The sequence below is a fragment of the Tasmannia lanceolata genome, unplaced genomic scaffold (assembly GCF_043159265.1).
Source record: "Tasmannia lanceolata isolate RefF3 unplaced genomic scaffold, GAP_Taslan_0.1 ptg000025l, whole genome shotgun sequence".
Lineage (NCBI taxonomy): Eukaryota > Viridiplantae > Streptophyta > Magnoliopsida > Canellales > Winteraceae > Tasmannia > Tasmannia lanceolata.
The window spans coordinates 9,509,856-9,525,355 of record NW_027518702.1 but is presented as its reverse complement, the minus strand read 5'-3'; the positions used below and the strand labels follow the sequence as shown (position 1 = coordinate 9,525,355).

General features: G+C 37.0%; 1 protein-coding gene across 2 annotated transcripts in view; it reads left to right on the top strand.

The window, feature by feature from the left end:
* Window positions 1-15,500, top strand: part of LOC143857511 (uncharacterized) — a 38,144-nt gene that overhangs the window by 4,999 nt on the left and 17,645 nt on the right. The window contains exons 6-8 of one of the 2 annotated variants that reach the window (XM_077367948.1): window positions 5,236-5,329; window positions 5,763-5,814; window positions 9,752-9,817. In XM_077367948.1, coding sequence (XP_077224063.1) covers window positions 5,236-5,329; window positions 5,763-5,814; window positions 9,752-9,817 — 212 coding nt within the window. The remainder of the gene's footprint in view (window positions 1-5,235; window positions 5,330-5,762; window positions 5,815-9,751; window positions 9,818-15,500) is intronic. The other variant, XM_077367950.1, reaches the window with a different exon arrangement.

Here is a 15,500-nt window from a genome sequence, read left to right as displayed (position 1 = left end):
TGCTTTCCATATTAGTGTTTACTTTACATGAAATTTAACTTTCGTACAATTTGAAACTTATTCCTTCTTATGTTAGATGTTCTTTTGGCCCAATGCATCCCATTACCATGGAAAACTTTTCCTAAATAGATTTACTTATTCCCTTTTCCACAAATTCTTGGACATGAACCAGCAGGATTATTCTTCCCTCACAAATTAAGAGGAAGCTCCAAAAGAATTTTGCTCTTATAATCCATTGCATAACTTCACAGCAGAACATCAAACTCTTTTTTTTGAATAGTAGAATGCCAAACTCTAATAGCCAGCAAAGTCCTAAAACAGTGAGATTTAGAGGCACTTACAAGGACTCAGGAATATGGTGATAAAAAAAATCGTCCCCAACATGATTGTCGCAGATGAAAATGGTGGAGAAAACCCCAAAATTGATAATTACCTTCTTAAGTGATAATGAGAACATGATATGATAATAAGTGTTGAATAACATGTATTAGGGTAGTTTAGTCATTAGGTGTATCATGTATGTTAGAGGGTATTGTTGTCATTGTACATCACTTGCCCTATATGGGCCTATATATACAACATATCCATGAGGAGAGTGGAAACTCTCCATCCTTCACTCCTCTTCTTCTTCCTCTCTTCTAACCCTAATCTCATTTCTAACATGGTATCAAAGCAAAGATCCTTTGGGAAGGGGTGGGAGGAAAGAAAAAGAGTCTATCATCTCCATGCCATTCTCTCTCGTCTCTCATATCTCTCTTTGCCTTTACGCGCAAGGTGTTGTTTCCTCTTTTATTTTTCCGAACATCTCTCCTCAAATCTCCATAATCTTTCCCTCTCGGTATTCCCTCTTTCTCGCAACTCTCTCTCATCGATATCTCTCTCTCTCTCTCTTTTTTTTTTTTCATTTTCTTGTTTTTAGAGTTGCCACAAAAAACAAAGAAAAAAATATCCTAAAATCTCTCCCCCAAATCTCTCGAAAATATCTCTTCCCTTCTTTTTAGTTCTCCATCCCAAATCTCATTCTTCTCTAAGTCCATACCCCTGTTGGGTTCTTTCTAGTTTCTTTCACCTCTCTTTATGTTTTAAGTCTTTTCTTTCTTTCATGTTTTGAGTCTCTTCCCCCATCCTCTCCATCCTAATCTTTGTCCTTTGTCCTTTGTCCTCTACATCCGTTGTCTTTTATGTCTTTTGTGTTGTTCTTCAAGGTTCGGTAAAATGTCCAAAAGAGATTTGGTGCCTTGGACGTCTTCTTTTGGTTTCAAGTTGAAGGCTCTTGGCTTCAACTTGAGGGGGAGTGTTGTCTAGTGTTGTCATCTCTTTCTTTCCATTGTTTTGTATGTCTTTTGTGTTGATTTCATCACTTTCTTTACATTGTCTAGTGTATGTCTTCTTATGTCTTTTATGTTGTTCTTCAAAGGTGCACACCAAGTGTTTGATAAAATGTATAAGAGAGATGTAGTGCCTTGTTTGCCTTTGTTCCTTTGTCTCCTTTTGTTCCTTTGTCTTCTTCTTCAAGGCGCACACCGAGTGTTCGATGGAATGTCTGAGAGAGGTGTGGTGCCTTAGTTGTCTACGTTTCATTCCAAGTTGAAGGTCTTTTTTTTTTAGACCTTCAACTTGAGGGGGAGTGTTCTCATGTAGTTCTTTGTGTCTTTTCTTTAGGGAGAGTGTTGTTCTTTTTTTTTTCCTTGTTTTTTTTGTCTTCTTAGTTGTCTTTTCTTGAGGGAGTGTTGTCATCTTTGTTGTTTTTTCTAAGGGGGAGTGTTGCCTTAGTATTGTCTTATTGTGGAAGTATTGCCTTATATCTTCGTGTTGTTTTGATATTGTCCCTCTTGTCTTGTCATCTCCGGGCTCATGTAGTCTCGTCCGAGGGGGAGTATTGTTGGTGATTATGATCCTCGTCTCCTTCGTCATGTGTCTTCTTTTTCATGTCTTCTCATAGCATAATTTTTACGCAATAGTCTTTTTCGGCTTTATGCCTTATCCTTTCTTTTCCTGGCCATAAGTTTCCATTCCCATCGTTGGTCGGCTCTCTTACAGGCGACGGTATTTTCCCGTCGACCTCTATTTTCCGGGAGATGGTATCCCCATCGTTGGTCGGCTCTCTTTTCAGGCGACGATGTTCATGCCGTCGACCTTGTCTCCAGACGATGGTGTCCCCATTGTTGGTTGGTTATCTTCTCCTTCATTTTCTTCCTATCTTCAGGCGACGATGTTCATACCGTCGACCTTGTCTACAGACGACGGTTTCCCCATTGTTGGTTGGTTATCCTCTTCCTGTCTTCTTCCTATCTTCAGGCGACGATGTTCATACCGTCGACCTTGTCACTAGACGGTGATTTCCTCATTGTTGGTTGGTTATCCTCTTTTCTCTTGATTCTTCTCTCCAGGTGACGGTTTCCCCGTCGATTTTGTCTCCGATGGTTTTCCCATCGGTGGTTATCTTCTCTTAGCGTTGTGCTGCTTCGCCGATGTTCACTGTGTGCACCTTTGGTGTGCCCTTTTTTGCTCGTTGGACCGTTATTATTCCTACCATGACGCCTCCATTGCTCATGATATGCTGATATGTTCGTTGTGCTCTCATTCAGGGGGATGCCCTGTTTGATCGCTCTCGCTGTTGTGCTACTTCAGGGAAGCTTCTTCTTTTGATGGCCTTTGATCTCGATGCTAGTCAGTATGGCCGTTACTACTTTTTATTATGCTTTTCATTATGTATTCACTACACCAGCTTGAGGAGTGTTATACCAAGCTGCATGTGTGTATAAGCTTATTGTACTTCTTTGTTATTTTTAGTTGGTTGTTGTAGTCTCCGTTGTAGCAAGCTGGAGTTCCTTAGTATATACACTCCAGCTTTAAGGGGAGTGTTGAATAACATGTATTAGGGTAGTTTAGTCATTAGGTGTATCATGTATGTTAGAGGGTATTGTTGTCATTGTACATCACTTGCCCTATATGGGCCTATATATACAAACATATCCATGAGGAGAATGGAAACTCCCCATCCTTTACTCCTCTTCTTCTTCGTCTCTTCTAACCCTAATCTCATTTCTAACAATAAGTCATTTTTTAAAGAAAAAGAACATGATATGATAATGACTTTTTGAAGTGCTAAAGACACCTTGACATGATAATACGCCCATTATAGCTATGGAATCTCTCATGTAGTTCCACCCCCTTCATCTTTATGCCATATCCATACGAGCTCTGGAGGCGGTTTCTCTGTTCCTTCTCTGACAAGTCTTTAAGGGCTTTTGATTCCTACCATAGAGACATATTAACGCTTTTGTTTTTCATCTGTTTTGCTTTCCATAGTAGTGTTCGGTTGATATTGTATATGAAATTTAACTTTCGTACAATCTGAAACTTATTTCTTACTTGCTTGATATTCTTTTGTTCTATAGATACCCTTATCATGAAAAACTTTTCCAAAATACATTTACTTATAATGTGTTCTATTTCCCTTTACGCAAATTCTTGGACATGACCCAAGCAGGTTTATTCTTCCCTCTCAAATTAAGAGGAAGCACCAAAAGAATTGGGAGATGATTTTTTCACCCCCCTGTAGGATGATGCACCCCCACTTTAACGTGAATTGTGGGCAGACTTTAACGCTTTTTGACGTCAAACCACGTTAAAAGGGGGGCACATCAGCCTACCCGCGGGGGGCGGGAGGGGGTAAAAAAATCATCGCCCAGAGAATTTTGCTCTAACAATCCATTGCATAACTTCACAGAAGGACACCAAACTCTTATAGCCAGCCAAGTCCTACAACAGTGAAATTTAGAGGCACGTAAATGACAAGGATTGGGGATTGTAGAGATGAAAAAATAATCCTCAGCATGATTGTTGCAGATGAACATGGGGATGGGGGAAGAAAACTCTTCGTTTGCAGCCTCCGAATGCTAGCTTTGGTGAATGAACTTACAAGGACAGGGTGTTAAATTCTTAATTAACTTTTACGTTGTTGTCAAGTTTTGGGAAACGAAACTGGGAAGCAAAATCCTAAAACTGTTTAAACATTTACCTTTATACGGACTTGCAGCTTGTCAACTAATTTTTTTGGAGAACAAATAGTAAAATAAATAAATGGAATGATGAAATCAAGAAACATTACATTAAATACTGAAATGAGATGCACAAAAGGCATATGTAACCTAATTTGTGGTGTTATTGGTGTAGTTATTAGACCTGGCTGCACCATCCGATTCTTTTGGCTGAACTGGTTATAATGCAATATTGGTTCTTTTATTTAATAAATCGGTGTAGTGGCTGCTTCCAGTCGAACCGTTTTGACCAGTTGGTATGGTCATTGATTGACCTTTTTAAGAATTTTAGGATGTAGGAGCACATACAATGTCTATTTGGATGGATCTTTCGAATAGATATATTCAAAGTTAGTATTCAGTGGTTACTGGCTTTGCCACCTAGGAATATAGGCGCTTACATCTATTTCAATTTGTCATTCTCAGATAGGAGGATCTGACATGGGCTGAGTGCCTAATTTCGTGGGTGCATTGCCTTCCCCTCTATAAAATCTGGAAAATTACATTTTCTATTGATTTGTTTGTTCTGCATTCCCCATGCATATGTACAAAAAGTCTTTAGGTCTATGAGGAGATGAAAATAGGAAAAGTACAAAAGGGGGAGTCGGTTCAAGTATCCAATTACATTACTGGAAGCACTGGTAGTCTACAAAGTGGGAAGGAAGTCTTTGATATCAAATTTTCTAAAACCACCATTTTAGGCAGCAGTTTCAGTCTTGGATGTGTCAGCTTCTCCTCAAGAGTCTGACCCTTAGGGCACGTTTGGTTGCCAGGAATTGTTTTTCGTGATAAATCGGCACTCCAAGTGGAGATGAGGGTGATGTTGCTAAAAATCAAGAAACAAAATCCCGGAGACTGGTGTCTCCGGGGATGAGAACTTGCTGAAAATCCGGAAACAAAAAACTCTACTCAAAACCGGATCGACCTTTTCCGAATTTTTAGCGACTTCTCATCACCGGAGACACCAGTCTCTGGGATTTTGTTTCCTGAGTTTTAGCGACTTCACCCTCATCTCCACTTGGAGACGCCGATTTATCATGAAAAACAATTTCTGGAAGCCAAACGTGCCCTTAGTTTCAGTGATATTCTCTATCTGATGTGGTGGCCTTGTAAAATGTGATTTGTTCTGCCACGAAGTGATGGGTTTTAAGGTTGATTCTATTTTCTCATGCTGGAGTGGCATTTTATGTAGGGAGTTTCTGGAGAACCTGAAAGCACCTCGAGTTCGGTGAAGTCTGATGCTTCTGCCAACTCTCCAAAAGAGTCAAAACGACCACTTAAGAAGGGTGATTTCTCTAATTCCCCGTTGCTTCCTTCTTTGACAATTTTTAAAACCATGTCTTGCATTTTGCAGTGATTGCTCCTGCTTATTTTTGTTACTGTAGTTGTTTGGATTCAGTTGGTTTATGAAATTCAGTAAAATGACATTCATATCAGGAATTATCATTTTTAAGTCAACTTTTTTATTTTCATATGCTCTTTCTTCTTCTAAGCCATTCATAGTAGACACTACTAATTGTGTGTGTAACACACGCGCACAATTAGTACCAGCTACTATGAATGGCTTACAAGAGAAACTATAGTTATGTAGAAATCCCCAATTGAAATCGGGTTATTGCATCATTCTTTTTTTAGAAAATTTCCTGCTTTTCGATTTGATTTTCAGATTCTACATATGCTTCCATTCTTTTACTCATATATTTCTTTTTCCCTTGTCAGGGGATCGGGTAAAATATGTTGGGGCTTCTGTGCGGATTGAAGTTGAAAACAGGTATTTAAATTTATTCCCTTCATTGAAGTTGGTTCAATAATGATTATGTTGTTTATACTTGATAATTTATGGTGATTAAGCTCTAAAGGACCGAAACTTGCATCTTATATATGTTGTTCCACTCGAGGGACATCTTCTTCCGTCGCATCTATTGAAAGTTCTTCACCATTTTGATTTACTTCAGTTGCATTTCTGCTTTTGCATCTAGTTTGTTTACATGTATATTGGGGAGTATTACTTATATTTGGGACTTGTTTTGTAATGTGTGAACTTGTCAGTGGTCACTTTAATTGCAAGACTAATCCCCTGAGTGTTGATTTTTGTAATGTGTGAACATGTCGGTGGTCACTTTAATTGCAAGACTAATCCCCTGAGTGTTGATGTATATTCTGTGTACTATGCTATTAGTTGGATGTGATCTATCCCCCACCCACGCACCCACGCACACACACCAAAAAAAAGAAAAAGAAAAGAGGATATCCGACCCCTCACAATTTGGTTGAAACATATGAATTATGTGGATGTTAACTATTGAAACACAATCCATATTTCTTTTTTTAAATGATAGCTAATAACCCTTTGAATATAAGAGAGAAACAGTATAAGAGTGCAGGGATTGCTCGATACAAACCAATCTTCTCTCTCTCTCACCTCCCTTTGCTAGCTTCTTCACTACCTTAATTATTTTACTAATGACATGATCCAGTGAGAAGAAGTGACTCGTGCCAAGTTGATAGAGTAAAAAGAGGTAGGGGCTGATGTCTATTGAATTATAAGTTGTACTTCTCTGTAGGGACATCTTGTCCCCATTTTCATTCTAATAAAATTCACTGTTAATTTTCAAAAAAAAGAAAGAGATGTAGGGGCAGACCGAAAACAACTTGGGTAGAAACAATGAGGAAAGAGTTGAGGGCTAGGAACATAACAGAGAACATGACCTTGGATAGGATAGAATGGAAGAAAACTATCCATGTAGATGAACCCAACTAGTGTCAGGAGTAGACTTAGTCAATTTGAGCGGGGTAGATCCTTTCACCTTTTTCATTAAAATTTTCTAAAGGATTCATTAGCCGACCCCAACTAGTTTGAGACAAAGGCTTAGTTGAGTTGAGTACTAATGACATGATCTTTTCTTATTATTACTTGAATCCTATTTGACTACTCATCTTTTGCCTAACTTCTTTCATCCAATAATACTCTAGCATCCACGTCGTTTTCTGTAAACCTTCCAATAATACTCTAGCATCCACCTTATTTATAAGAAAACTAACTTGAGTTTTCCTATGTAATTCCTGAATACCCCAATTCTGGATGTCCTCAAATTCCAACCAAGCTCTCGTCAAAGTTGAGCGTGAGTGCGTCGATTACAGGTTCTTTCCATGTTTCCACCCCCCCTAATTTTTGTCCATTTCTTGTTCCATGGTTTCCTTGAACATCTCCTTGTCCGGATCCGATTTAATGATTCATGACTCATCCTTTCTACAACCTTCTACTTAGGTGCCATGCCTTTCTGATAAAAAAATATAGATTCATTGAGGAATCAAAGTCCCAGAACTTTACCTTCCTCAGTAATTTTGTCACTTAATTTTTATCCACAACCACGGCCATAAGATCTTCTGGTATATTTGCTATTTTCATGTAAAGTGAAAGAAACACATAAAAACAACAAATGGTTTTTCTCCTACACATCTCTCATCATGATCTTCAAAGACAATTTCTAGCATTTTGTAGTAAATTTCTCTTCTTTTTCAGAATGTTCATTAAAGATGGTTCTTTGTCGAACTCTGATTCCTCCACCCTAACACTGGATTCATCTCCTCTTTTGTGATTGGGAATAGGTTCTTTGTCCTTCTCTGTAACTCCATCAATTCTTCCTTCCGTTTGAGTGTATCCCCCCCCCCTCCCTAAAAATAAAATAAAATAATAATAATAATAAATAATCCCTACAAAGATTAGTCAATCATAAGGAGAGACCATTAAATTTTCTTCATGTTTTTCTAGAAAAACAAAGAAAAGTGTGAATGTTGAGTGTCTATATCAATAATATGACACCTTTTTATATGCTTATAATAACTTAAGGCAATCGCAAACACCTTTCTATTTTGCCTTTCTACTATCTAGCAACAAATTTTAACTCCTACCTAGACGTCAATGGCTTTCTAATATCAGTCCCATTCACTCTTGGGAAGCATGTTATTTTCTAACTTAGATAGTTAAATTCAACCTAATAAACCCTTTTTAAACTCCAAAAACACAACTTCCTCTGTCTGGACTTGAATCGTTTCCTAAGACAACTTCTGTATAACACTTTAACCACTAATTCAAAAGTAAAAGCAAACAACCCTATCACTGCTATTCTTGTTTTTTTGGGTAAGGCTCACCAAATGCAAACGTAGACTCAGCCAATTTCAAGCAAAATCAATAAATCCAAATATGTCAAACAACACCACCCTCTACTTTTTTGTCCTAACCAAGACGTGTGTGCCCAAAAGTTCTGCGACATTTTTTATTTTATCAGTGAGCCCTTCTTTTGGTATTTTGATTCTTCTTGTTCACCTTTTTTCACTGTTGAGGAATTGGAGCCGTGGTTTATCATGAGTTTCACCATGGAGAGCTTTTCTTTCCTTCTCCAATTTCTTGTTTGAAGGACCTATGACTTTGTGATGCATCATCTATTTGTGTTCCAAGTCTTGTACGTTGATGTCTCTAATCCCTTTCCTCACAATTTCCTATGAATTACTAACATCTTCATCTCCAGTAAGGATGTGCCTTTATCGCTAAACGATCCGTTCTCTTTTCAAGTTTTTGAACAAAATGACATAATAGCATATGATATAGTTTCCAAAAGATGCGCCTTGTTATACGGTTAGTGGCCCTCTCAACCATCCATCTCATGCGGAAAGATTGATAAAAAAAACTAATCTCTTAAATTGAACAACTCTTACGATTGAACAATGAATGAAGAACTGGTTCATCACCTATGCTGCCTTCGTACAAGAGTTCACTAATTTGCCAGATGGATCTTCCTATTTTGGTTATGATTGCAAGTTAGAATGTTATTTGTTGCTCCCAGGAACTGAAAGCTTCTCCTCTTTGAGGGATACGGACATGCCACACTTTGGCACCAGGTGATCGATTGCTCAAGAGGAGAGGGGACTTTATAAAAAGACATGATTGGAAACTGGTCAGGACTCAGGACTATTCCATGCCCATACTCTTCTCTCCTACCCTTGGGATTTAGATCTCCTCTGATTTTCCTACTAACTGTACTCAGTAACTGATGACCCACATATTTAAAATTTCTCCTCAACCCAGGTTTGAACTTTTACATGATAGATCTAAATCAGCTTTTGTACCTTGTCCTACTTCATTTGTATGGTTTTGGTGCCATCCATGTTCTCTAAATGGCGTAATCTTCGTTCAGCATCGGCCAGACAAATAGGTGCAAAACTTAATTTTCCGTCTGGCTTCTAGTATCTTCACATGACTTCAAATATGTGCACTTCTTAGATTACTTCAATCATGAAATTTACCATACGATCACAACCTCAATTCTTCAGGAGCTAGCTTCTTATCTTGGTGAAACCTCCTAACTTCCCTGTGTTGTTTTGATGCATTTATAGATTTACACCATTGCTTGTGTTTTTCCTAGGAGAACAAAAATGATGATATTAAATTTTTGCTAGGTTGATGTACTAGTAATTTTCTTTTGGTATGTATGCTAAAGATCTAGAGTTAAAGGACATGTTGTTCATATTACTTGGGTTTTAGAAGCTATGGCAAGATTTATGATGAAAATGTAGCTGGTTAGCATTGAAGGTTATAATTGAATCATTTGGCTGGTGTCACTCTTTTCAAAATCCTTTTAAACATTATATCATCTCATGGGCTACATTTTTATTCACTCCTAATTATTGGCATATATTTTGCATTATAGGATTATATTGGGGAAAGTACCAACTTCTGACGGACCAACCAATGCTTATACCTTTATCAGTAGCAGGTGGGTTGGTAAGTCTTCCCTATAAGTAGAGGACAATTGTCGGGTAGAGAGTTAATGATCTTTTACTCTTGACAATTTCTTGTAATTGCAATTATTCTTAGGGAAATGTTATTAGCACTACTGTATTTTGATGAGGGCACTCCTCACTTTATTAAAAGTATGGTATGGTCCGCACCATAAGATGATCCAAACTGTCCATTAGATGGGCCACAACCTAAATAGGTTGTGTCCTGACAATTATTTCTATAGGTTGATCTAAGCCTCCAATCTATAGAGGGTTAGGATCAACCCTCTAACACTCAGATCGGAGGGCTAGGATCAACCTATGGAAATGATTTTTGAGGCACAACCTATTTAAGCTGTGGCCCATCTAATGGACAGTTTGATCATCCTATGGTGCGGGCCATACCGTACTTTTAATAAAGTGAAGAGTGCCCTCATCAAAATACAGTAGTGCTGATAACATTTCCATATTCTTAATGCTTCATTTTCTTATCAGATTTTAAGATGATTTTTGTGTTTATTTGTTATTCAATATTGGTGAAACCAGTGTTATTGAGGGTGTACGATGGACTGATATGTGCATCTAAATTCTCAAACTTCAAAAGAAATTAATAGTCGTAGTTGTACCATTAGATTTGTTTGCTTCTGTGAAAAACAAATAATTGAAATGGAAAAATATTAGTGCCTGTGAATCTTTGAAGGAAAATAGGTGTGCTATCCTTATAATAGTAAAAAGAATAAAAAGACTTTATATTGTCATACATTACAATATAAAAGGAAAAAAAAATCTATATGCTCAACTTTCCTTCTCAACCTCCTTAAGTAGGAGCTTTGACATTATCTAGGATGACATAGTGGTTGTGCTTAACTTTCCGCTACCATTCAAAAATTATGATCCGAGTAATGATTATGGCTAGGTAATTATTATGATTGGCACAATTTATTGTCTTTTAAAACATAAATGACTGCTACAATTTATCACATACTGAAGAGATTGTCAATGTTTTTGTGCTTAATTTTTTGAGCAAATACCATACTAGATGTTGGGGGGTAGCACTATTTTTAGCACATGGACCCTCACATGCACATTTGTTATTAATAAAAGGTCCCATTCCCCAACATCTTTTGGATTTAAGACAGATATCTTGTAAATGATAGCTAACAACCCTTTGAATATAAGAGAGAAAGTAGTAAAAGAGTGTAGGGATTGCTTGATACAAACTTATCTTGCTAGTTTCTTCACTACCTTTATTAAGTTATTTTATTAATGACATGATCTTTTCCTATAATTACTTGAACAAGGCTACTTCTTAGATGATTGCTTAAAACATTGGATGACAAAAATTGACAATCATTATGAAATTAATAACTGGAGTGGTTTTTTTTCCCTACATTTTGTGTTTATTTAAATTATATGTATATTTTCGTTTGTATTTTTCAATTTAGCACATACCTTACTTTTCCAACCATGCACAACAACACCTATCATTAGGGGTTTGATCTTGCTAAACTATTATATATTGTTGCCTTGCTTATGTGATGCTTTCGAAGTGTGTTTTTGTGCTTATTTGATCATTTTCAGAAGCTTCATCTTAAATTTCCGTTAGTTGCATGCATATTAATAAACTTCGGTGATTTTGCAAGATTTTCACCGAAATATATAATCGAAATGAACATGTTTCCATTTTAATGGCAACCTACATGCATACCAAAACTGACATTTAAAACCCTACTCGTCACTCAGTGAACAAGGTGACTGCTTAGATGATTGCTTAAAACATTGGGAAACCACCAAGGACCAGTACAACATTGTGAAGCTAAACCCTAGAAAATAAAACTGGATCTGAGTGCATAGCGCTCTCTGGCTAATGTTGATGATTGAGACTCAAATGACAAAATAGTGCATGTTAGGGTCCATGTGCTCAAAATAGTGCTATTCCCCAACATCTAGTCTGGTATTTGCTAAAAAAACTAAGCACAAAAATATTGTGAAGCTAAACCCTAGAAAGAAAAACTGGATCTGAGTGCATAACGCTCTCTGACTAATGTTGATGACTGAGATCAATGACAAAATAGTGCATGTGAGGGTCCATGTGCTCCAAATAGTGCTATTCCCCAACATCTAGTCTGGTATTTGCTAAAAAGCTAACTATACAAACTGTTAACTTTGGATTTCACAAACATTGACAATCTTTTCAATGTGATAAATTGTAGTAGTCATTTTTTTTTAAAGACAATAAATTGTTACCTGGTCGTGATCATAATCATTACTCGGCTCATAATTTCTTGATGGTAGCGGAAAGTTAAGCACAAGCATTATGTCAACCTACATAATGTCAAAGCTCTAATTAGAAGGAGGCTGATAAGTGAAGCTGAGCATATAGATTTTTTTGTCGTTTTATTGTAATGTATGATAATATTTGAAGTCTTTTTCTTCTTTTTACTATTATAAGGATATCACATATTTTCCTTCAAAAATTCACAAGTACCAATCTTTTTCCCATTCAATTCTCCATTTTTTTCACAGAAATAAACATATCGAGTGGTACAACTTCGACTGCTAATGTCTTTTGAAGTTTGAGAATCTAGATGCACCTATTAGTCTATTGTCCACCTTCAACATCCTTGGTTTCACCCATACCGACTAATAAATAGACACAAAAATCATCTTAAAATCTTGCAGGAAAATGAAGTATTAATAGTAACTGCAGTTACAAGAAAATGTCAAGAGTAAATGACCATCGACTCCACTCGACAATTGTCTTCTACTTATATGAAAGACTTACCAACTTACATTCCACCAATAAAGATATAGGAACTGGTTGGGCCATCAGACGTTATTTGCCCCAATATAATCATGTGATATAATATATATGAGGAAATGGTTTGTGCGCAGCTGCACAGATAAGCTATCAGTGCATGGCTGCACAAACCATAGTAGGGGCCACATTTTTTGGGGGATCCAAAGCATTCATTTGGAAGGCCCTTCCATGGATAGGGTGTGTACCAAAACTCAGCCCTATAGGATCATCCTAACCCAATCAAAGTTGGAGGGGAAAATGGACAGACACTGTTTCTGCCTATTTTTTCCCTCCACAAATGGCAGGGTTAGGATGATCTTAAAGGGCTGATTTTTTGTACACACCCTATCCATGGAAGGGCCTTCCAAATGAATGCTTTGGATCCCCCAAAAAATGTGGCCCTCCCATGGTTTATGCAGCCATGCACAAATAGCTTATCTGTGCAGCTGCACACAAACCATGTCCTTAATATATTTTCCAATAATTAGGAGTGGATAAAAATGTAGCTCATGAGATGACATAACATTTTAAAAGGATTTTGAAAAGTATGACACCAGCCAAATGATTCAATTATGACCTTCAATGACAACCAACAGGAAGTTTGACAACATTTTCATCCTAAAGCTTGCGTTAGCTTTTAAAATCCAGGTAATATATTTTTTTTGAATGATTAAAACCCAAGTAACATGAACAACATAGCCCTTAACTCTGGATCCTTAGCATACATACCAAAAGAAAATTACTAGTACATCAACCTAACAAAAATGAGAATATTGTTTCTGAGCTAGAGCTCAGATAGCTTATCTGAGCTCTAGCGTCAAAAACTCGTGTGGGCCCAAGTTTTTGGGGGGATCCAAAGCATTCATTTAAAAGGCCTTATCATGGATAGGGTGTGTACCAAAAATCAGGTCCATAGGATCATCCTTACCCTTCCATTTGTGGAGGGAAAAATGGACAGATACTGTTTGTCCACAAATCTGCCCATTTTTCCCTCCACAAATGGAAGGGTTAGGATGATCCATTGGAGCTGATTTTTTGTGGACACCCTATCCATGATAGGGGCTTCCAAATGAATGCTTTGGATCCCCCAACAATGTGGGCCCACACCTGTTCCTGAGCTAGAGCTCAGATAAGCTTATCTGAGCTCTAGCTCAGGAACACTTTCCTCAACAAAAATTTAATATTATCATTTTTGTTATCCTAGAAAAAAAAAGCAATGATGTCATTCATGTTCTCTAAGGCATGGTTTTAAATTTCGACCGAAATCCGAAATTTCAGATTTCGGTGGAGACCGACACCGAAATGCATCAAAACCGAAACGGTCATTTATTTCGACCGAAATTTCGGTTTTTCCGAAATTTGACCCAAAAAATATGTTTTTTTAATATTAATTTAATATTTCACCGAAATTTAATATTGAATAAAATATTAGTTTCGGGTCAAGTACCAGATTTCGACCGAAATTTCGAAATTTCACGGTCCGAAACCGGTACCGAAACCGAAATTTTAAACCGTGCCCTAAGGTCTAGATGGTGTAATCTTAGTTTAGCATCAGCCATACAAATACAAATAACTACAGAAATTAATTTTCCATCTAGCTTTTTGTATCTTCACAGCTCTTCAAATTTGCGCACTTCTTAGATCACTTCAATCATGAAATTAATAATACGATCAGAACCATAGTTCTTTTGGAGCTAGCCTCTTATCGTGTAACTCCCCTGTGTTGTTTGGATGCATTTGTAGATTTACACCATTGTTTGGATGATATTAAATTTTTGCTAGGTTGATGTACTAGTGCTAGGTTGATGTACTAGTAATTTTTTTTGTTATGCATGCTAAGGATACAGAGTTAAGGATATGTTGGTCATAATACTAGGGTTTTAAAAACTAAGGTAAGCTTTAGGATGAAAATGTTGTCGAACTTCTAACTAGTTGTCATTGAAGGTCATAATTGAATCATTTGGATGGTGTCACTCTTTTCAAAATCCTTTTAAAACATTATATCATCCCATGAGCTATATTTTGATCCACTCCTTATTATTCACATGTATATTGCATCACATGATTATATTGGGCAAAATACCAACTTCTGATGGCCCAATTAGTACTTATACCTATATCAGTGGCAAGTGGGTTGGTAAGTCTTCCCTATAAGTATAGGACAATTGTTGGGTGGAGAGTCAATGGTCTTTTACTCTCGACACTTTCTTGTAACTATAGTTACTCTTAATGCTTCATTTTCCTGTGAGATTTTAAGATGATTTTTGTTTAGTTGTTAAACAGTATTGGTGAAACCAAGTTTCTTGAGGGTGTATGATTGACTGATAGGTGCATTTAGATTCTCAAACTTTAAAAGGAATTAGCAGTCGAAGTTGCACCATTAGATATGTTTACTTCGGTGAAAAGTAGAGAATTGAATGGGAAAAAGATCGCTACTTGTGAATCTTTGAAGGAAAATATGTGTGCATAATGGTAAAAAGAGGAAACACACTTCAAATATTGTCATACATTACAATATAAAAGACAAAAATGCTCAGCTTCCCTTATCAGCCTCCTTCAAGCTGGAGCTTAGACATTATCCAGGTTGACATAGTGCTTGTGCTTAACTTTCCGCTACCATTCAGAAATTTATTAGTTGAGTAACGATTATGGCCAGATAATTATTATCATTTTTAGAGTTATTGTCTTTCAAAAAATAAATTACTGCTACAGTTTATCACATTTTGAAGAGATTGTTAATGTTTTTGTGCTTAGTTTTTTGAGCAAATACCAGAACTAGATATTGGGGAATAACACTATTTGAGCACATGGACGCTCACATGCACTGTTTTGTCATTGAGTCCCAGTCATCAACATTAGCAAGAGAGCGCTATGCACTC